At 41.6% G+C, this 21112-nt stretch overlaps 1 protein-coding gene across 1 annotated transcript in view; it reads right to left on the reverse strand.

Annotated features, from left to right (window-relative positions):
- The window catches only part of SYN2 (synapsin II), a 221835-nt gene that overhangs the window by 25645 nt on the left and 175078 nt on the right, over positions 1-21112 (reverse strand). Inside the window, exons 6-9 of the mRNA XM_056851437.1 lie at positions 14923-14985; positions 11856-11998; positions 7345-7419; positions 2349-2451 (exon numbers count right to left, since the gene is read on the reverse strand). Coding sequence (XP_056707415.1) covers positions 2349-2451; positions 7345-7419; positions 11856-11998; positions 14923-14985 — 384 coding nt within the window. The remainder of the gene's footprint in view (positions 1-2348; positions 2452-7344; positions 7420-11855; positions 11999-14922; positions 14986-21112) is intronic.

Raw genomic sequence — 21112 nt, forward strand, 5'->3', positions numbered from 1 at the left:
TCATTCACATTAAGCAAGTCTGTCTCCTTCAGATTTATTTTGTTTCCTAAGTACAGTTGATCAGTGCTCTTTTAAAAAACTATAGTATATATTTATTGATAAAACAATAGCTTGGATTTCATATTCTCTTTCCATTTGTGTAGTGTGGTCCTCCATTGTGGCACTCTGTCCTCTGGCACAGCCATGACCTGACCTGGATAGCCCAGGCTAGCCCGATTGCATCAGATCTTGGAAGCTAAGCAGGGTCACCCTGGTTAGTATTTGGATGGGACATCACCAAGGAAGTCCAGGGTTGCTATGCAGAGGCAGGCCATGGCAAACTACCTCTGTTACTCTCTGAGGAGGGTGGGGAGGGACTTCAGTGCCATGGAGTCCACCTTCCAAAGCAGCCATTTTCTCCAGGTGAACTGATCTTTGTCGCCTGGAGATCAGTTGTAATAGCAGGAGATCTCCAGCCACCACCTGGAGTTTGGCAACTCTAGGAGAGGAAGTTATGATCCACTGTTTTATGCACAACTTACTTTTACAATTTCTGAGCATCTTGTCTTTCTTTTCTGGGCAATAATTTTGTTAGGACAACCCTATCATTAGGGCACTCAGTCAATCATAATTAATGCTGTCATTGACTGGGCACAGTATAATTCAATGTGTATTAAGGATTAGCATGTTCCAGTGAACAGAGTGACGGACATGAAGACGTGCAGCTTAGATTAAATTCTCACCTTTGCCATGGATTCATTGTGAAGCCTTATATATCCCACCATCTCTTAGCCTTTTCTCCCAAGGTAAGATTGAAAACTTGGTTTTTGCAACAAAAAAAAGTGGTGTGTGTGTGTGTTTCTGTGAGATAATTGAACAATAATGCACATCAAATCAGAGCAGCCTTCAAAGACCATCTGTCGGTGTTAACATGATAGTAAAAGGCCATCTTCAACATTGTTATGGTAGAAAAATTCTGTGTTCTGTTGGTATGAATTCATAAGTAATGTACAAGACTGTATGCAAGATTAATTTCTAAAACCTTCCATTATTTCCACAGCCTTTAACATATTGTGCCCAATATCTGAATATTCCAATTCTAGATGACAAGAACAGACAGTGAATAAATGGCTTAAACAGTTGCCACCCTATCAACTGGTTCTCTCAGTAAAATGATTTTTAGGGTGTGCACTGGAAAAAAAAGGTATAATTTCGAGTTCAGGTATTCTACAGGGAATGCTTTTCATTATGCGTTGTTTCCATTTCAGTCATTCTTTTTCAGGCACAATTTTTGGATTCCAGAATTCTGGCATCTGAAAAGCATGCCCTCTAGCAAAACCTGCCCTGAAATTAAAAAGAAAATCCCTCCCCTTGAATGGCCCTTTAACTTTTTAAAAGAGAAAAAAGGAAAGGAAGGCATGAGTTACTGGGCCAGCAAACCATGGCTTCCTTCTTGTTTTTCTCTTTTAAAAAGTTAAAGAACCACATGGGAGGTGAAGAGACGTGGCTGTCTCCCCCCCACCCTAAAAAGTTCCTGAAATTCTGGGAGATAACTTTTTGTTAAACCCTAACCTTCATTCTTTCTCACTATTATTTGATCTACCTCCTCAAATACCATCCACAAAAAGAATGGTTCAGGTATGTTTATCTTTCTAACATAATTATTGTAAAGAGTTGTTTTAGCTCCACTGGAATTTGTTTTCTGTGTCATCTAAAGGTCTTACTGCCTCTGTGGCTGGGTGCCTATTAAATACATCCGCATTTTAAGAATTTTTATGGTTTTAGAAATATCATACTCGAGTTCCTTTGTTTGCCTTATAATCAACTCATATTTGTTTTGCTAAACTTTATGTTCTTTTTATATTTTGCTCCTTCCAGTTGCCTTCCTCTGCAGAGAGTTCCTTGGTGGCCCTTCCAACTATTGACGCTGCCTAGTTTCCAAGATCTGACAAAATCGGGTTATACCATGCTGCCTTCCATTCTTTGTCATCTTATAGAAAGATATAATTTTATTGGGTTTCTCTTGGTAAAGGACTACCTATACATTTCATACCAAAGCAATAATGGTGAGCTCATTCAGGAAGGAAGGCAGAAGGGTTAGGAAAATATGATGTAAGTATTTTGATTCTTAGCTTGAGAATACATACTCAGAAACAAAATTATACCACTTCATAATACAGCTGTGCTTTCCCACAAGCAGTGCCATTTTCTGGGAGATGTGGCTTTGCTTGATTATTTAAATGTGTTCCAAAATGGACTGTATGCTCTGAATCACACATATATACAAAAGCCAAACAGAAACTTCAGGCACTGAGATTTTCCCTATTATCTTAACAAAAAAGTGCTGACAGAGAAAATATACATCATACCTCAAAAATGTAATCCTTCCCATCCTTGCCATGAACTGCTTTGACAGCACATATGTCCAGACCGCCAAACATCTCAGAACAGGTGTCAATCCAGAACTTGTACCTGGAATGTGAAGTGAAGCTCCCATTAGGCTAAATGTGTGATCTTGCCGAGTAGTTTATGCTCAGGATTGCATGCCATACTTATTTCCCCTCCACTCACATTTCAAAAACTCATGTGGAAAAGTAGCCTGAAATTTCCTTACAGCTTCCTTCACATCTTTAATGAAGTACTCCAAGCAGACATCTGGGACTGATAGCACAACACCTTAATCCCATCAGCAATCAGAGTCCATTCATAGAACTCTGACCAGTATTTTGGCAAATCAAGATTCACCCTCCAGCTCCATCTACCGGTAACTTGCACACTAGAGTAAACCAGGGCATCTCTTGTCTACTCCTTCCTTCCTGGGAAAATCTTCCAAACATCCTCACATATCTGAAACTCTATACTACAGAGCCATTGTTGGTATTTAAACAGGCAAACTAAAGTATTCTTCTCTGTTGCCATTACCTCATGTTCTTTCATACTTTAATATCTCAACTACTCAGAGTAATTAAACCTTTTGTCCCTGGCAAAACCCACTGTGTTGCCAGTTAGCATACTGCCCCAGGACTCATTTCTGGGTATATTAGCCTTTTTGCAATTCAAACATGGATCTGTTTTTCTCAGATCCAAATGCTGCACCCCTTACGTCTGTAAGTCTCTTTCCTTCTGAGAGATGCTGGCCATTTCTCTGCTACCAGCACTGCTATCATTCGGATGGTTGTATTTGTCTGACCAGTAAATATCACCCTCAACACACTCGTATACGTGTGTCCAAGCACTCTTCTCTTTTTCCCCTTAGTTTCTTGTATATTTTGGGTGTGTGCTTCTATGGTTGTATGTGTGTGTGTGTGTGTGTGTGTGTGTGTGTGTGTGTTTAAAATCTATTTTTCAATAAAATCCCTTAAAATTATAGGATGTTTCCTCATTATTAAGAGTATCTCTGCTGGTGTGCTCATCCCCATAAAATAAGGAGGAAAGATTCCGTACCCCTCCCTTTCGCTAAGCATAGTGTCCAGAAAGCTAATTTCCCCCATCTCAAACAGAGGCTGTCTGTAAGGGGTAACAGTTGAGGTGGTGGTGGTGGAAAGTGCCGTCAAGTCACAGCTGACTTATGGCAACCCTGTTGGGTTTTCCAGGCAAGTGACATTCAGAGATGGTTAGCCATCGCCTACCTCTGCGCAGGGACCCTGGTATTCTTTGGTGGTCTCCCATCCAAATACTAACCAAGATCCTGCTTAGCTTTCAAGATCTGAGTAGATTGGGCGAGCCCAATTGTAGATTTTACAATTTGAAATTTGTTCTAGTGCAAAGATTTTCTACAAAAACAGAGCTAGACACAAATATTTGCAAAATACATGTATGTTCCTTTTTAAATATTGACAATTTATAGAATGTCAGGAGTGGCTTTTATTTTTTGTACAGTTTGACTTTTAGGGGTCTTCTGGATGTTTGTCAAATTCAACATCTGTAGAGATGCGCTGACTGTAGGGAGCGTTTATTTGTTTAAGACTCAGATCTTGCTGTAAAGCATTACAGTCTCTTTCCTTACAGCCTGTTTCCTTGAATCTAGAAGTATTCCTTCTTTTAATGGTAAATCTGGAAAAAAACCAACACAAACAAAGGAAGCTGCTTTTAAAAAGTTCTTCCTATGAAACCAAAGATTTGACTAAAGGCAGTAGGAAAACATAGCTGCATGGAAAGAGATATCAAAAGTGGAACAGTTTGGAAAAAGTATGGATAGGTTCCTATTGGAGTGGTTGATGAGATACCTTAATCTCAAGAAGGTTTTTTTTAAGCTCAAACCAGCACTTTGCATTGGGCCTAGAAATGCAAACTAACGAAGCTGGATCAACTTTGGGATAATATGATCAGAGAGCTATTCTCTGTCAGGCAAACACCTTTGAAAAGTTCTTTAAAACTAAAACTTGTAGTTTTAAAGAACTTTTCAAAGGTGGACTACATAGATTACATTACAGTTGTCCAGTGCAGAGGTTACAAAGAGATGTATAACTGTGGAAGAATCATATATCTCCAATTATGATTGTAGTTTGTATCCCAGTCTAATATTTCAATCTTAGGATTGCATTGTAAATTGGTGAAGGCATTCCTGGCCACAGCTGGGCCCCAAGGAGGATTCATGAACAGTGCTAGATCAAATGTAATATCCAAACTGTGTATCTAAGGCTTCAGGGGGTATACATTATCCGGTATTGGATAAACCCCCCACTTCCCAGACTGCCTGAAGCCCTACCTAATAGCATGTTTATATTGACAGAGTCAATCTTCTTCAGTTTGTTCAATCTCAATAAGGCTATTACTGATGTCAGGAACCAGTTAATCAAAGTACAACCTTGAAGGATACTGCCAGCTAAGGGCCATTTAGAAAGAGCAGCAGTCTCTTAGCACCACTTTTTGGGCTTTACTGTCCAGCAAACTATGCAACCAACATAGCTTGGTATATCCCAAGCCCACCTCAGCCAGGCTGTTCGGACAGTACCATGTTCAATGGTATCAAAAGCAGCTCCCTTTCACAGGGAGGGTCATCAACTATAATGTTTCAGGCAGGAAATGAGATTGACTAGGATCTGGCTAGTAAGTTTAATTGAAGAGATCCTGGAGCAGAAAAGCTCAGTCACTTGGCTAATAATAGAAAAATGAAGGCTTGCCTATAAGGCTGGAGATGCAGACATTTTTACAGAAGTGTTTGTATCAAGAAGTTCTTAATTTATACAGGAATTGCCCTTCCCTGAGTGAGGCATTCACTGTCTCTGCTATCCACACACACAGTATCCTCATCAGCCTACCTGAGCAGCAGCAAGAGCAGAGCATACTAATTTTGAACTTCATCACTCCAAAGCTCTTGTAAAGATCTTCAGTTTACTCAAGCTGAAAATAATCCATCAAAACTAGATATACAATAGTTAGCAGTAGATAGGCAGGAGTCATCCATCCCATCCATGAAATCCTGAGCTGCAAAAGATAAGGCCTTTGCATTGATATTAAAGTCTCTCAATGCAATGAACCCGGGGGCTTTTAGTACTTCCGAAACCACACCACTAGTTCAGGCAGGGAGGTTGATGGGTGGAATCAAGAGTGGAATACCAATAGAACCTCTAGATTATCCCTGAGATTTACCACCAGACCCAAACACTTGAAATTCACATGCTGTTGGAGAAAGTACCTGATAATGTGGCAGCATTGCCAACTCCAGGTTGGGGGATTCTTGGAGATTTGGGGGTGGAGCATTAGGATGGTGGGTTTTGAGGAGGGGAGGGACCTCACTGGGGGCAGGGGGTCATAGAGTTCAATCTCCAAAGCATTTTCTCCAGGGGAAGTAATATCTGTTGCCTCAAGATCAACTGAAATTTTGGTAGATTTCCAAATGCACCTGGAGATTGGTAGCCCTACTGTTTGGCTTTCTGAAAGGAAGACAGGGAAGTATATACTTTATTCCTCTTAGTCTTTCAAAATGTGGATCTCTCACTCACGTCACAGTTTTTGGAGTCTTATCCTTTTGGAGTCTCATTATCCTTTTACATATGGCATGTTTTTGAAATTCCACTGTAACTCACTGAGTTACAGTTTACAAATTCAAATAAGATGAAACTTTTAAGAAGTTGCTTTAATGATGTCAAGTTCCGAAAGTCCCTGTTTTGGCTTCACATAACTCTTAACTGATATAAGCAATGACAGATGTAAGCAGTTAACACAAGCTGTCCTGATGTTTGAATAACCTGATAAGGTATCTAGAAAATTTACGGCTTGAAGGATTATGACCTAGATAAGATATATCGCAGAGCTAAACAACATAAAACTAAAATTATACTTTAAAATCTGTCATGATATGATTGTAATCTTGCATTGATAAGGATCCTGATTATGTGAATGGCTCTCAGTCCAGCTTTTTGGCTTCTGCACACATGTGACATATTCTAATCTCCACTGAGTGTGTTGTGGGATTGTTGAATACACCTGAAAAATATGCTGAGACGATTTTATATAAATGTCCCCTACTATACAGTGAAATATCCAGTATTTGGTTTAAATAGAAAACAATAGAGGTGTCAAGGGAGAGATTTAATAAAAGGCTAAGAGCTCTCAGTGCATCAGGTAGAGCAGAAAAGGCTCCCCACCTTAAACTTACAGTTCCCCCTCCAACATTTGCACAGATGATACCAAGACTGTATGCAGACATCACAAACAAACCACAATTTATGTGTGATGTAAATGGGCTTGAAATCTTCAGGCTCACACACTCACTTTGTGTGTGAAGTTTGGCTTTATGGTTTAGGGATGTTGTATATTTGGGAGGGAAAGGGTCAGCAGTGGAGGCAGTAGTCATCACAAGGACTGTGTTTATTGGAACACAACAGCCAACTGACAGAACAGGCCACAACTAGGCTTCAGTAACTCTAACCTCTCCCCCATTATGGTCAAAAGACCTGAGCCTCTTCTTTCTAGAGAGTCTCTGGGAGTTGTCCAATGTATCACAAGTCAGGCTACAAACTGAACTTAGGTTAAACCATGATATAGTATCCCATAGTTGGTGTGCAACAAACAAACTCCAGTTCCTTAAAGAACCCAAATGTAGATGTCATAACAAATGTGGGGAGACCAAAGACTTTTTAAACCAAGCAGTCTTTAATTTTGGCTTTACATATAGGGGAAGGAGTATAGGATTATGCAAGCTTGAGGGTTTTAGGCTTTTTCCTATCATGAACACATTCATTTTTTGTGTGAGGTTTGAATTCAACCTGAGTGATATCAGCACAAGCTTAGGGTATGTTCTTTTCTAGGCCAGTCATAAACCCTCAACTTTTTTGGCTCTTCCGGGCACAACCTACTCAGTCCAATTCTCAAAGCCGTTTATTTTTTAAAAAATTCTTTATTACATGAAGATTCACTTGCCTGTCTGACATAGCAATTTGTTCCAACATTGCAGATCCAGTGTTTGTCTTCCAGTTTCCGGATATAGAGGTCCTCCTGTGAAGAAATATAGAATGTTTAGAATAAGGAGGATACTGACTATTTTGTTATCATTTGATTCAGTCCATTTACTAGTCACTTTTTGCTTCTTAATAATGAGTATCCAAAGCAAGTTACATGCAGCATAACATCGAGTATAATTCATTTACAATATTTTTTTCTGTATGAAGAGATGTTATGTTCTTAGGTTCTTATGTGTTTAATTTGATGCAAGCATAGAAGAAACGCTCACAAAATGTACATTGTATTTCATTAACTCATAACTTGTTTTTTTTCCTAAATCAGAAAGAAGGGTGATAACCTTTTGTTTTACTAAAGAAGAAAATTAAGTATTTGAAAGCAAAGCAGCTGTTAAAAGTGAGAACATTTGTATTGTATTCTGCAAAATAGTGGCATGGGGTTGAGCTGGTAATTTGTCTTCTGTCACAATCATGACTTTATAAGGAGGTACTTTATTAGCCATCATTTGAAATTCAAATTCACAGAACATATTTTAGACTAGTGTGATTGTGCTCATTCATATAAAAGAATTATGTATTTAGCTTACCGTATATACTCGCGTATAAGCCGAGTTTTTCAGCCCCAAAAAAGGGCTGAAAAAGCCGAACTCGGCTTATACGCGGGTCAATACGGTAGGGGAGGGGAGGGGGGAAGAGGGAGGAGGGAGGAGGGAACTTACTGCCGCTGCCGGGCCCACGCCGCTTCCTGCTGCCAAGAGCGGCCTGGGGCGGCCTCCTGCAGCTGCAGGGAGGCTGCCCCGGCCCTCGCCCGGCCTCGCCGCCGCTGCTCGCGGCCTGGGGCGGCCTGAGGCGGCTGCCCCGGCCCTCGCCCGGCCTCGCCGCCGCTGCTCGCGGCCTGGGGCGGCCTGAGGCGGCTGCCCCGGCCCTCGCCCGGCCTCGCCGCCGCTGCTCGCGGCCGAGGGCGGCCTGGGGTGGCCTTCTGCAGCTGCAGGGAGGCTGCCCCAGCCCTCGCCCGGTCATGCCGCCGCCGCCGCCAGGCCCGCGCCGCTTGCTGCCGGGAGCCCAGGTAAGCCTGCGGGGGGGCTGTTATAAGCCGACCCTCGGCTTATAAGCGGGTGCCTAATTTTTCCCCATTTTTGGGGAGAAATTAGGCACCTCGGCTTATACGCAGGTCGGCTTATACACGGGTATATACGGTATTATTTTAGAGAAAGCAAAAGATAATAAGATTTGTTATTTTTCTGTGTGTGATTTTGTTTCCTCTATATCCCCCCTTTTTTTACCCAGTCATTTCCATGGAACAATAATGTATTGATATTAAAGTCTGTCTGTCCCTATTTATATGTCCATAGCCATTTGCAAGAAGGTCTGGGAAAGACCCAGAACTGTATTTTAAACTGCCTCTCCAACAGCATATGATAAGCAGCCTATCATGGGAGTTCAGGATCCACATACTACGAAGATTATAACACTGGAGATTTTGATAGTACCTTTAAAGCAATGAAAACAGTTTATATTTTATATGGCAGCTCTTCAAATAATTATTCTGTGCTGGTTTGAAAAGCACACACACAAAAGTAAAATGAAAACCAGCTGTGGAACATGAAACTATGGAGTAAACATATCTGAACACAAGTAAAGCATAACAGAAGCTTCATGCTGATCTAACAGTGGATGAAGCTTTCATTTTTTAGTGTGATTCGTCTGTGAAAGCCAAAGGAAATTGTCTCTAAGGTTGCCAGACCCTCCTTCCCTAAACAGAAGATAACCGAAAACAAAGATGGGGGAAACTTCCTTAATCTATCTTCTCTTGTCACTCTTTGGGCTAGCGGGGGGATGGGGAGAATGGGGCCGAAGATGTCACTTCTGGGTTGCACTAGAAGTGATATCGTGTCATCAGCAACATCATCAGTGAGCCCCCCCACTCCAGTAAGTCTCCTGCCTGTTACTGTCTACCCTACGCAGAACCCATGAACACATGAAGCTGCCTTATACTGAATCAGACCCTTGGTTCGTCAAAGTCAGTATTGTCTACTCAGACTGGCAACGGCTCTCCAGGGTCTCAGGCAGGGTCTTTCACATCACCTACTTGCCTAGCCTAGTCCCTTTAACTGGAGATGCCGGGCATTGAACCTGGGACCTTCTACATGCCAAGCGGATGCTCTACCACTGAGCTATGGCCCTTCCCCATTTGGACAAGACATTTTCAAACCCCAACTTTCATTCAGTGGGAAGTGCCATCAAATTGCAGCACTTATGGTGAACCCATAGGGTTTTCAAGGCAAGAGACATTCAAAGGTGGTTTGCCACTGCCTGCCTCTGCATAGTGACCCTGGACTTCCTTGGTAGTCTCCCATCCAAATACTAACCAGGGCCAAACCCACTTAGCTTCCAAGGTCTGGTGAGATTGGGCTACCCTTGGCCATCCATTGAATTTGTCCTTACCCCTCCCAACACTAGCTCAATCCTACTCCATTGGCATATGGCCTTTGCTTCTACTTGTCATTTCAAAGCCTATTAAGAAAACAGCCACCAAAGCCCCTGCATTGGTGTTGGCCTCCCGGATTAGTGGGCCTCTCATGGGCCTTCTTTCTCCCAGCACTGTTTGAAGCAAGCTTTTTACCTCTCTATTGCAACCAAACATTATAAAACACATATTAGTAATAACAGGAAGTAATGGGAGTGCCTGAAATGTTCTAGAGAATGGAAAAAGAAATTAATGGCGCAGCTTCCAGCAATGAGGCAGCTACTGCTGGGTACCAGCCAGTCTCCCCCATCAAACCGAATAATGATGAAAAGGCGGAATAATGATGCAGGAAGGCGGAAGAGTCATTGAGGTGGTTGCTATTGATGGGGTGAAGTGGCTGGCCAGGTGGGCAGGGGAGTCACTGCTGCCGCTGGTGTAGTCAATGGTGAGCAGGGGAGTTAGAGGGGAGTTAGAGTAAGAGAGAGACCGAGAGAAAGTACAATGGGAGAGTGGGTGGAGAAAAACTATTTGTGAGACAGGGTGTGAGACAGTATGTGTGAGACAGTAAGAACTGGGGGAGTAAGATAAAACTAAAGAAAATCAGTGACAGCAGATGAGAGGGAGAACAAGAGGTATGGGGACAGGGATGGGTGGGAATGTTGCTGTCTTTATTGACATGGTGAAACAACCAGGCTGCTAGGCGAGATGCTGGTGCCAGGGTAAGGATGCCATGCTGAGGGTCTGGCTACCATGGCCATGCTGGGCTTGATCACCCTTGCAGCCCTGACTGACCAGCATAATTTTTAGCTGCTGCCAGGGGCATATCCCAGCATCATTCGCATTCACTACACTCAGGCAGGGCAAGCAGGCTAGCAAATATTTCCATTGGCTAGTAACATCTAAGATTTATATGCAAGGATGCTTTAAAATATGGAAAGTAGTTGTATGAGAGTTTTATCTTGAAGCTTCCTCAAACAATCCTCATCTCTTCAGCTTTCGTCCAGTATTTCTTTATTTTCATGTTCATTTGATCTTCTCACTGTATAAAACCACCCAAAAAGATGCACTACTCAAACCATTTTACTAAGCATTATTCTTCTGGAATCTGCATTATTTTAGATGTTTACTGACATTATTATTATGGAAGTACTGTAGAGTACTTTCCTTTTCTCAAACATCAATAATAATGAACTTCTCACAAAGAAAAAGAAATCTGATTGTTGCCACTTGTGAATTAAATTGGAAGATTCAGCAATGGAATCTCTTTGCTCACTGTGATGGACAGCTGAATACTGTTGTGTTGTCCTGGTCATAGAACCTTGAGTGACAGGAGGTTCAAAAAGAAAAGAAAAACTAGAGAATTCTACAGTTGGCAGTTGAGAGTTGGCATTTGGAGAATGACAGTTGATAGTTAGAGGCTAGCAGCCAAGGGGGAAGAAACTCAGTAGTTGTGTGTAGGATCAAGAAGGATCCTGTGTGTGGGATGTGAACTGGGTGGCCTTCCCTGAGTGAAATAGCTCCAAAGAAAATGGGGTTATCCCTAACCAGTTGTAAAGAGGAAAACTGGTGTGTTTTGTTCTTGCCGTCACCAACTTTAGAAATATTGTTTCAAAGAATCTTATGTCAGTTCAACTAAGCAGTGACTGGAGTGTTCAATCTCTCAAAAGTAATAAACACCTATCAGTGAAACCTATTAGCTTCATTCTGAATACAAAATATTTGTTGTATATAATTATCCTAAGTTTCCGCGTTCCTGCTGTTGTGTTACCTACCAAGTCTATTCTTGAAACCTCCCTGACAATCTGACTTCACCAAACGAGAAAAATAAAATAGTTTTGAGTTCTTAATTCATTCAGCCTCTCTTGTGCCATATTCTGACTTAAACAAATAAAGGGTTTTTGGTAGATTCCTCATCATCCTAAGTGTGGGTCAGAAAAACAACAAGAGACAATTCATAAGTCTCTGGAGTGAATGGGTTGGTGAGGAATAATATCAGTCGTACTCACATGTATGCCTTGTAGTTGTTGCCTATCTTTTGGATCCTGATGTCATATTTGGAGTCTATGTAGGGTTCAGTGGTGGCGTAGGTCTGAGTGAGTGCTACCACACTGGCTATATCTTGAAAATCATAATGGTTGTCTACTTTGACCTGTTATAATATACAGAATGGAGAGACAAAAGAAAGAAAAAAGAAAAGTTAGACTTGCCTTGCAAATAAAAAACCAATTGATATACATGTTTTGCAAACCTATATCCCCAGGTGCAGGAGGAAATATTACCAAACAGGCACAGTGCAGAGCACCTAGGACTGCATGTGCAGATGGCAGACTCTTTTTTTAGGCTCAAAATGCTGCCACTCATCTGTTCCCAAGGGGGAATTTGAGAATAGATTCCATTTCCCTATTCACCCCATTCCCTGCCAAATAGCTGATAGGTGAGATTTTAGCTTCTCTGAAACAGATCTGCTCCCAAGCTTCTATCATTCCATAATATGCAAAACAGAAATGTTCAGGATGGCATTTTTAGAAAGGGCTTACAACTGTAGTATAATGGAACAGTTCAGGGGGGACTTTTATAAGGCAATACGATGTAGTCTGTTTGTAATGTTTATTATATTTGTCATCTTGCTTTTACTGCACTGTCTTCTGTTTTTACAACCAACTTTCTGTACTGCTTATGGTGTGCCACGCCTCAGAAAGCTCTCTGTTTCCACTGTTTACTAATTTTGTAATTCTAGCTTATTTCACTGTTTATTAGATATCTTATGCTGCTTTAAAAACATTTAAAAATATTTTTGTACTCTTTACGTTTTTTTTAAATATTCTATAATCTGCCCTGAGTCTCAGTGAGAAAGGTAGGCTATAAATAAAAGTAAACAAATAAGTAATGTATCAGATTCTAGTGCCACTAGAGGAAAAATAAAGTAAAACCCTGAAGTGCCATGACAAATGGATTCACAGAACAATGTCATTTCTCATACATATAAAAAAACTATTGGCAGTACTTCCTTTCTCTTTCTTTGCCTTCAGCACCGGAATACAATGAAGTCTTTTAACTAGCAGCTTCAGTTGATCTCAGAATGTGGGAGATCAGATTTCAAATTGTTGAATACAAAATATTTGAGTACAGAACTATAACTGAACAAAGTATGTAAACCATCCACTGATACTTGCTGTTCTCTAAATGTTAAATCATTCGGCAGAATTGAATGATGCCGATTACATATTCCTCTGAGCCTATTTTAAGATCAGCATATTTTAATCCAATTATCCAGTGACACTGCTTGATTTCCCCCAAATTATTTAACTCAGTAAGAGGCAATATGGAGTAATCCCAAGATCTTTTTCACTTGTGAAAAAAACCCTGATGGTAAACATTTCAGTTGGGTACACATGGACATATGTGATTTTACAATTAAACCTTTAGAAAGGAAAATGTTGAATGCACTGTGTTAGACGTGAGAATATGACACTGAACAGAATGTGTGGGAGAGTGACCTTCCTACCTGAGCCCTGGCTTAATTGGTGGTATTGCTAGCAGAGCTGGAAGTGCTGGATCTACCTTTAAATATTGGGGAGGTGCATAACTCAGTGGTAGAGCACAGGGTTTGCATGCATAAAACACCTGATTCTGTTTCTGGCATTGCCAATTTAAAATGATCTTAAGCAACAGAGGTGTTAAAGGCCTCTACCTGCTACCCTGGAGAACTGGTGCCATGGTATGCAGGCCATGAACAGGAATAGGCAGATTAAGGCCATCTTGTGCTTGGAGCCACAGTGGGTTTACCCATTAATGCTGACATGCCTCTGGCAGCCCATTAGGTAGGTGCGTGCACCGAGCGTTGAGTATTAATAAGGCTCACTGGAGCCTTTATTTTGGTGATGATGGGGCAAAAAAGACCAGAAAACAGAAAAAAGAACCCTAGTTTTCTTGTTTAAAATTTCACAGTTAAATATTTGATTAAAATCAAACTGTTCGAAATGCAGTTGATCAACTTAAAAGTGTAAACTACGTTTGATGGCACTTGCTTCTGGTCCCTCCCCTCAAACTGATACAATTTATTGACCTGAGACAGTGCAAGGCAGCTTCATATGTTTATATGAGAGCGGTGGAATAATTAAATACATCTAATCTAAACGGATGTAAGTCATATAAAATAAAGAAATAACTATACGGTATACCACGTGAGTATAATATTTCTTGCACAAGCATACAGACGCATTTTGTTCTTTTATATTTCTTTCAGCTTTAAAGAAAGCAAAATCTTTTCAAGATGAATTTAAGCATCTGTTTGAAGTACTTACTCATCTGACCTCCTGAACATGGATGCATTCAGATTTCATATCAGGCCAACATTAAGCCTGGATGGTCGTGCTTTGCTTTTTTCTCCTCCTCCTCCTCCCCTCCTTGCATAGAACACATGAAGGAAACCTGGTTCAAAACTAACTCTGACTACTCATAATGTAAGAATGCAAGTGTGCAGCCTAGCTAGAGTGCAACTTAATCCAAGATTAGAACCCTGGCTTGGGGGTGGGAAACAGGGTTGCCAACCTCCAGCTGGCGGCTGGAGATCTCCTGGGATTACAACAGAGGTTAGTTCACCTGAATAATATGCCCGCTTTGGAAGGTGGACTCTATGGCATTATACTCAAAGTCCCTCCCCTCCACAAATTCCACCCTCCTCAGGCTCCACCCCCAAAAATCTCCAGATATTTCCCAACCTGGAGCTGGCAACCCTAGTGGGAAACAATCTCTGGTTAAAAAAACATTCTTGCATTCATCCACCATGGGTAACTGGCATTCATTTTAAACCTGGAATCCTTAATTGTGCTCTATGTGAGAAAGGCAGAGAAAGGAGGGAGGCTCGCCTGCAAGCCTGGCAACATGCTGTGTTCATGCGCACTGAATCCTAGAATTGGTTTAGCGCATATCTCTCAATACAGACCTGCCTAGTTGCTGCCCTGAAATCTTAAGTGCTCCAATTAGAAAGCTTAAAGAGAGCAGTATTTATGTAACAAGCTTTAAAAAGTAGCCCCACTACATTCCCCCATGACAGACAAATAGCATATGTACCTTTCCCATGCCCGAATGAGCGTGTCCAATCTTCACAACAACAGGAAACGCTGGCAATGTCAGCTGAGGGCAAGGGAAAAAACCCAAGATTTAAAATGGTTACTCAGGCAATGAACATTTCATTTTCATGATCACACTTCTCTATAGGTAGAATGGGTTTAGTGGAAATCTTAGTGGTCAGAATTCAGTTTCTCTTGAGTGTCTGTATGGGACAAATTGGTATTGGCAAGCTGTCCTCATTCATATGGTTCATTGATCTCAGTCCTGCCTTTTAGTTTAGATAACTCAAGAACTGTAACTTCTTCCTTGCAGGCTTTGTTTTCTTTCACATGTAAGTGTGTTATTTGGAGATTTCCCTGTTTTTGTATCAGACAGTGGTCAATTCTAGAGCAATTTTTAATTCAACTCACTACTTTCCCTAAATTGCATTTTCATGGTGTATGTTCTCATGATCAAAAGAACTGTATTTTAAGTCAACAAACCTGGAGGGCTTGCTCCCTCGCCGTTTTTAGTTCATAAACATCCATATGGAAAGTTGTCTTATTTCTTTTTGTGCTTGTCTTTGTGAGGTCTAGCACATGTAACTCTTAATTCTACTTAATTCATTCACTCATTAAATGTTTCATTTTTCATTATTTTAGCGTATTACTACAGTACTAAACTGTTACATCATGGTTACATCATGACCCAACTACTCACTGGGACTTGGACAGAATGAAGCAGCATTACCTGACAAGTAAACTACATTTTATGTTTTGTGTTGTGAATTAAATAAACCAATTTATTTATTTTTAGAATTAAAAAATCTAGAAAAGGATAAGTTTGAGTCACATTTCTACCAACAAATGTATTTTATTTTGATAAAGTAAGTTTCGACAGATGCTGATACCCCCCTCCCCGCCCATTCCTCAATGAGTTGCACAACTTTTCCCTAGAGTGCAGTTACTGGAACAACTCAATAGCTTTTGTCAGATATATTACTACTATTATGTATTAACAATTTCCAGTATGAAATATCTTTGCCATTATCCGGTTTATTATTTACACCTATGGAGAGAACCTCCTCTTGGATGCACAATGTGGTGAGGGAGTTTGTGTGTGTCAGTGAAGCTCAGGGCAATACCATAAGTCATCTATACTCTGACAAGAGACTGAACTAGCAGAGTCACTCAAGGCAGAATGGTCACCTCTGAGACACCAGACTAAGATGCATCCACCCCCTTCAGGGATCAACGGCCACATCAGCAGAAGAGAACAGACAGTTCCAATGGTGATGGGGGCGGAGGAATACTTGAAGGGTAGGTACCAGGCAGCAGCGGTACTGGAAGATGACTCTGGCAGAGGATCTTTCATAAACAACCGCAGTGCCACTTCAGCTAACCTTGGTTAGTACTACGCAGAAGAAGGTAAACCAATTCTGACCATCTCTTACCACGAAAACCCTATGATAAGACAATCCAAAATGAAAAAAGATGTTCTGCTGGAAGATGGAATCCCCAGGTTGGATGGCACTCAATCAGCTACTGGGGAAGAGCTGAGGACAACTTCCATTAGTGCTATTCTTAATGATGCAACTGGACTAAAGCTGAAAGGACATCCAGTTGTTGACATGAATGGATGCAAATGGAAAGTCCAAAGCTGTTTGATGCATATAATAGGAACATTGAATGTGAGAAGTATGAATCAAGATAAACTTGAAATTGTAAAATGACAAATGGAATGTTTAAACATTGCAATCCTGGGAGTGAGTGACTTAAAGTGGACTGGATTAGAATATTTTCAGTAAGAAAATTACAAAGTGGTTTACCTGGGTAATAACAAACACAAAAGAAACAGAGTTGCTCTAATAGTGAGGCGAGATGTAGCACAGGCAACTCTATAATGCAAACTCTGACCAAATAATGTCAATCAGACTTCGTGGAAAGCCTAGCAACATAACCATCATACAAAATTTTGGTGCCATGATGGAGAAAGCCCTTTCTCGGGTTGTACCCATCTAGCTCAGATGGTAGGGGCAACCGAAGCAGGACCTCTGAGGATGACTGGAGTGAGCAGGTAGGTTTATATAGGAGAATATGGTCCTTAAGGTATGTTGGTCCCAGGCCATAAAGGGCTTTAAAGGTCAATACCAGGAGCACCCCAAGCTGTGAACCTGCTCATTTAGGGGGGAGTGTATCTCCATCCAGAACAGCGGATAACCCATTTCCTGGGTCAGACCTGGAAATTAGTTAACCAAACATATGGGTTGTGATACCCTGGGAGCATAAACATGGCCCTCTCACACAGCTAAATCATTCCTTCAATTTTTGCACTCAGAAGGTGCCAGAACCAAAAGTATCTTCTTTAAGCTCCTCACAGTTACAAGACAATGGGGTGTGGGATCTATGCCCCCCTTTGTACCCAGTGGTTCCTCTATATGGTAATACTTAGGTAACGGCTGCAAAGCTGGGATGGCTGACCTAAGACTCTTTCCCTCCCCCTCTGGTATATTTGTATGCTGGAGGAAAAAGAAGTGGAAATCATGCCACCCCACATCTCCTGTTTTACTACCTCACACTATGAAAGACAATGCCATACCATGCCACACAGCTTTATCATGCTATTCCATATTATCCTTTTTGGGGGAGAACCTTTCTGAATCTGTATGCAGTCAGTCATTCCCACTTTTAGTATGAGAGCTGTGTCTCATTTCCCTTGTGATGATAGCAGCGGTCTGTGATTGTGTCTGTGGGGGGTTATGTCCATGTAGGCTTGCCAACCTCCAGGTGTGGCCTGGAGTTTCCCCAGAATTACAGCTGCAACCCAGACTACAGGGATCAGTTCTCGCAGAGTAGATGCTAGGGCTGTGCATATCGGTAAACCTGAACCAAAAATAAACACAAAATTAGCTATTTCTGCAATATTTGGGTTTATTTTCAGCTGAATACCATAACCTGGGAATAGGCTCGCAGCCAAATAGGCGATTCTTGAAAAGCCAAATAGATATTGGGTTTTAGCTATTCGTGTTTGCTCAGATGCACGGCTCTGTGCCTTATCCCATTTTTTAAATCTTTAACTGGTTTTGTTAGGACCCCACAGTTGGGGTCCTTTTGAGGTAGGGGTTGTGTAATTGGAGCCAACTTGGTCTGACCAACTTTCCAGGTACATCACCCAACAGAGGACTAATCTGCATAGCAGAAGGGTCATTTAAAAGACAGGGCTCACCCAGTCTCGTCCGGAGCGATATACCCTCCAACTGAAAGCACCAGCTTTAACAGCTGTTGATTGGGCTTCTGAAGAAGACTCCTCACCTGTGCGGATGAGCAATCTCCTTCAGAACAGCCACCTTGGTTGAGACTTCGGCTGGCTCCAATATCCCCACCCCCCTCATGAAACTGAAGGTAGCCCTGAGTGATGGCTTTGTTTCACAGCACCCTGACCATCTCTTGAAGTCATATTTGATGACTATATTAATGGACAGTTCACAGGATGGCATTTGCCACCAAAAGAAATGTTTTCTGTGTCTTATTTTTTCTTGCATTTAAGCTGTTTTCCTCAGTTTGGAAGCTAATTTGCATGGACATCATGCACAGCGAACCAGATATAAACGGAGCCCCCAGACTCTGAGGTGCCAGCCTGCCAATCGGCTCTTTCCACCAGTCCTCAGCAATGCTGACCTTCTGAACCCGAAAACCGATTGACAGCTCAGCTCTCACAAATGCCTAGATGATAGGGGTGACCCCTTTGCAGACCTGTAAAATTGGACCCCATGTCCCAAACTTCACCAACCTTTGCTGTCCATCTAAGGAGAGCCCCTTGCAGCTATGCTGCAATTTTGGTGACTCTACCTCGAAAAACGCCTGCCCCCTTGAGCCTTGAAAATGAATTCCATAGACTATAATGGACCCTTTCCCCCCCCCCCCCCCAGGAAACCTGGAAATAAAGCCGAATACCCATTTACTGGTATGGGTATTCAGCTTATTTTGGTTTACCTAAAAAAAACAAACCAAGGCCAATAAATTCGAACCTAAATTTACCAGAAAACTTTTTTTGCACACCCCTTGTAGACGCTATTGCTTCACATCTCCTCTGAGCTCCCATACCTCCCCAAACTTCATCCTCCCAGATACCATCATCAGGAATTTTCCCAAACCAGAGTTGGCAACCCTACATCCATTACTGGCTTTGGTCCCTGGTAGGAGCCTTATTATGTCTGTTTCCTTAAATATTCTTTATTTACATTTTTATCAAGAACATCGCAACACTGAAGTATAACCAATTAATAGGCATACACTATTTGCTTATTCACAAACAGGGCTTAGAATTAAATCTATTTATCAGGTATCATGAAATGGATTCACACACTGAAATAATGCTTCACAAGGAAAAAGGAATACAGAAGAGCAGGGAAAGAAACTTTGAAAGTCCATTTTAGGCTTTAGCTGTAAGCTGATGATAATAGATGTAAACCTGATATCTGAATAGGGAATGACATGTATAGCCTTTGGAGAGAACAGGCCCAATTAAATACTAATCATACATTTTAATCTCAGTTATTGCAATATGACACGACATGGAATGAAAGAAAAGAACAATGTGTTTCTTTTTATACAGATACTACGTGCTAAAATACTTAGTTTATACAAAGTATATTTGCAAAAGATAATACACTGTTGCCTTATATTGCACACGAAGAGTCAAGTGCTGAATACCTAAATGAAAAGTCAGCAGCAATACCATAATTGTACTTTTTAATAATGAGATGCTGTGAAATGACAGTGATAAGCAATTGCCTATTCTTGGAAATACGCTTGTGAGATGAAAAGGCAAACCTTTTGGATGCCTTAAAGTAAGGTAAAGGTCCCCTGTGCAAGCACTGGGTCATTCCTGACCCATGGGGTGATGTCACATCCCGACGTTTCAAGGCAGACTTTGTTTGCGGGGTGGTTTGCCAGTGCCTTCCCCAGTCATCTTCCCTTTACCCCCAGCAAACTGGGTACTCATTTCACCGACCTCGGAAGGATGGAAGGCTGAGTCAACCTTGAGCCGGCCACCTGAAACCAACTTCCGTTGGGATCGAACTCAGGTCGTGAGCAGAGCTTTTGACTGCAGTACTGCAGCTTAACGCTCTGCGCCACGGGGCTCCTTACATTTGGATGCCTTACATTTCAGAAATCTAGAGTCCTGACTTTCACCAATTAGTATGTACTCCTATGTCCTTTACAATATCATACAGATGTTTCTGCAAGCTACTGGAAATGCTTTTCAACAAATGCCAAAAATACCCGTTTTCTAACTTGTTCATTCCAGTTTAACACACTAATAAGGGCATACAAAGTATTGCACACAAGATACTGTATACAGAATTTAGAAAATTAGATATGTAAGTTACCTATAATTTGTTGTGTTGAGCACAGATGGCCTATGCATGAAACTAGGGCTGTCAAAAAAAAAAAAAAATTCGGTACAGTTTGGATTCGGCCGAATTTGGCCCTTGTGGGTTCGGTACGTGCCGAAGTCCGAACTCCCCCACTTCGGATCCGTTCAATTCGGCGGGAATTCAAAGTTCGGAAAAAAAATTCGGCCGAATAAAGCCATTAAAAACACAATCGCGCCTTTCCGCGGCTCTGGAGGGGGGGCATTTTTGGGCTTAGAGGTCCCAAACTTTCAGCAGAGCTTCAAAGGACGTATATTGAAAGACTCCCCAAGTTTTGTAAAGATTGGGTCAGGGGGGGCTGAGATATGGACCCTGAAAGGGGTCCCCCCACCCTGAATGTGCATCTCTCAGCAGAGCTTGCCGCCCACGCACAAAGCTCCCAGCCCCGACAAACAGCTGATGAGAGCAAGGGCGGGGCAGGTGCTAAGTACTTTGCAAAGCAACACAACTGAAAAGCAACACCTTTGCAAACATGCAAAGGGCGGGGCAGGTGTGAAGAATTTTGCAAAACAATACAACTGCAAAGCAACACAAGCACGCAATGCAACACCTTTGCAACAGTGCAAAGCAACACCTGACACCTGGGAGTTTGCATACCATGGAAAGGGACAGAGGCAGCTAGCTATGCATAATGAGCAGGAGGGGGTGGAATTTCTCCTTTTGCATTGGACTTGGGACCAGGCAGATACATTCTTTAAGTCACCATTTGAAAACCAGTTTTGAGCAAGCATCAAAATAACCTAACTGATCTTATGAATGAGGGAAAACCTGAAG

The sequence above is a fragment of the Euleptes europaea genome, chromosome 1, assembly GCF_029931775.1.
Source record: "Euleptes europaea isolate rEulEur1 chromosome 1, rEulEur1.hap1, whole genome shotgun sequence".
Classification (NCBI taxonomy): Eukaryota; Metazoa; Chordata; class Lepidosauria; order Squamata; family Sphaerodactylidae; genus Euleptes; species Euleptes europaea.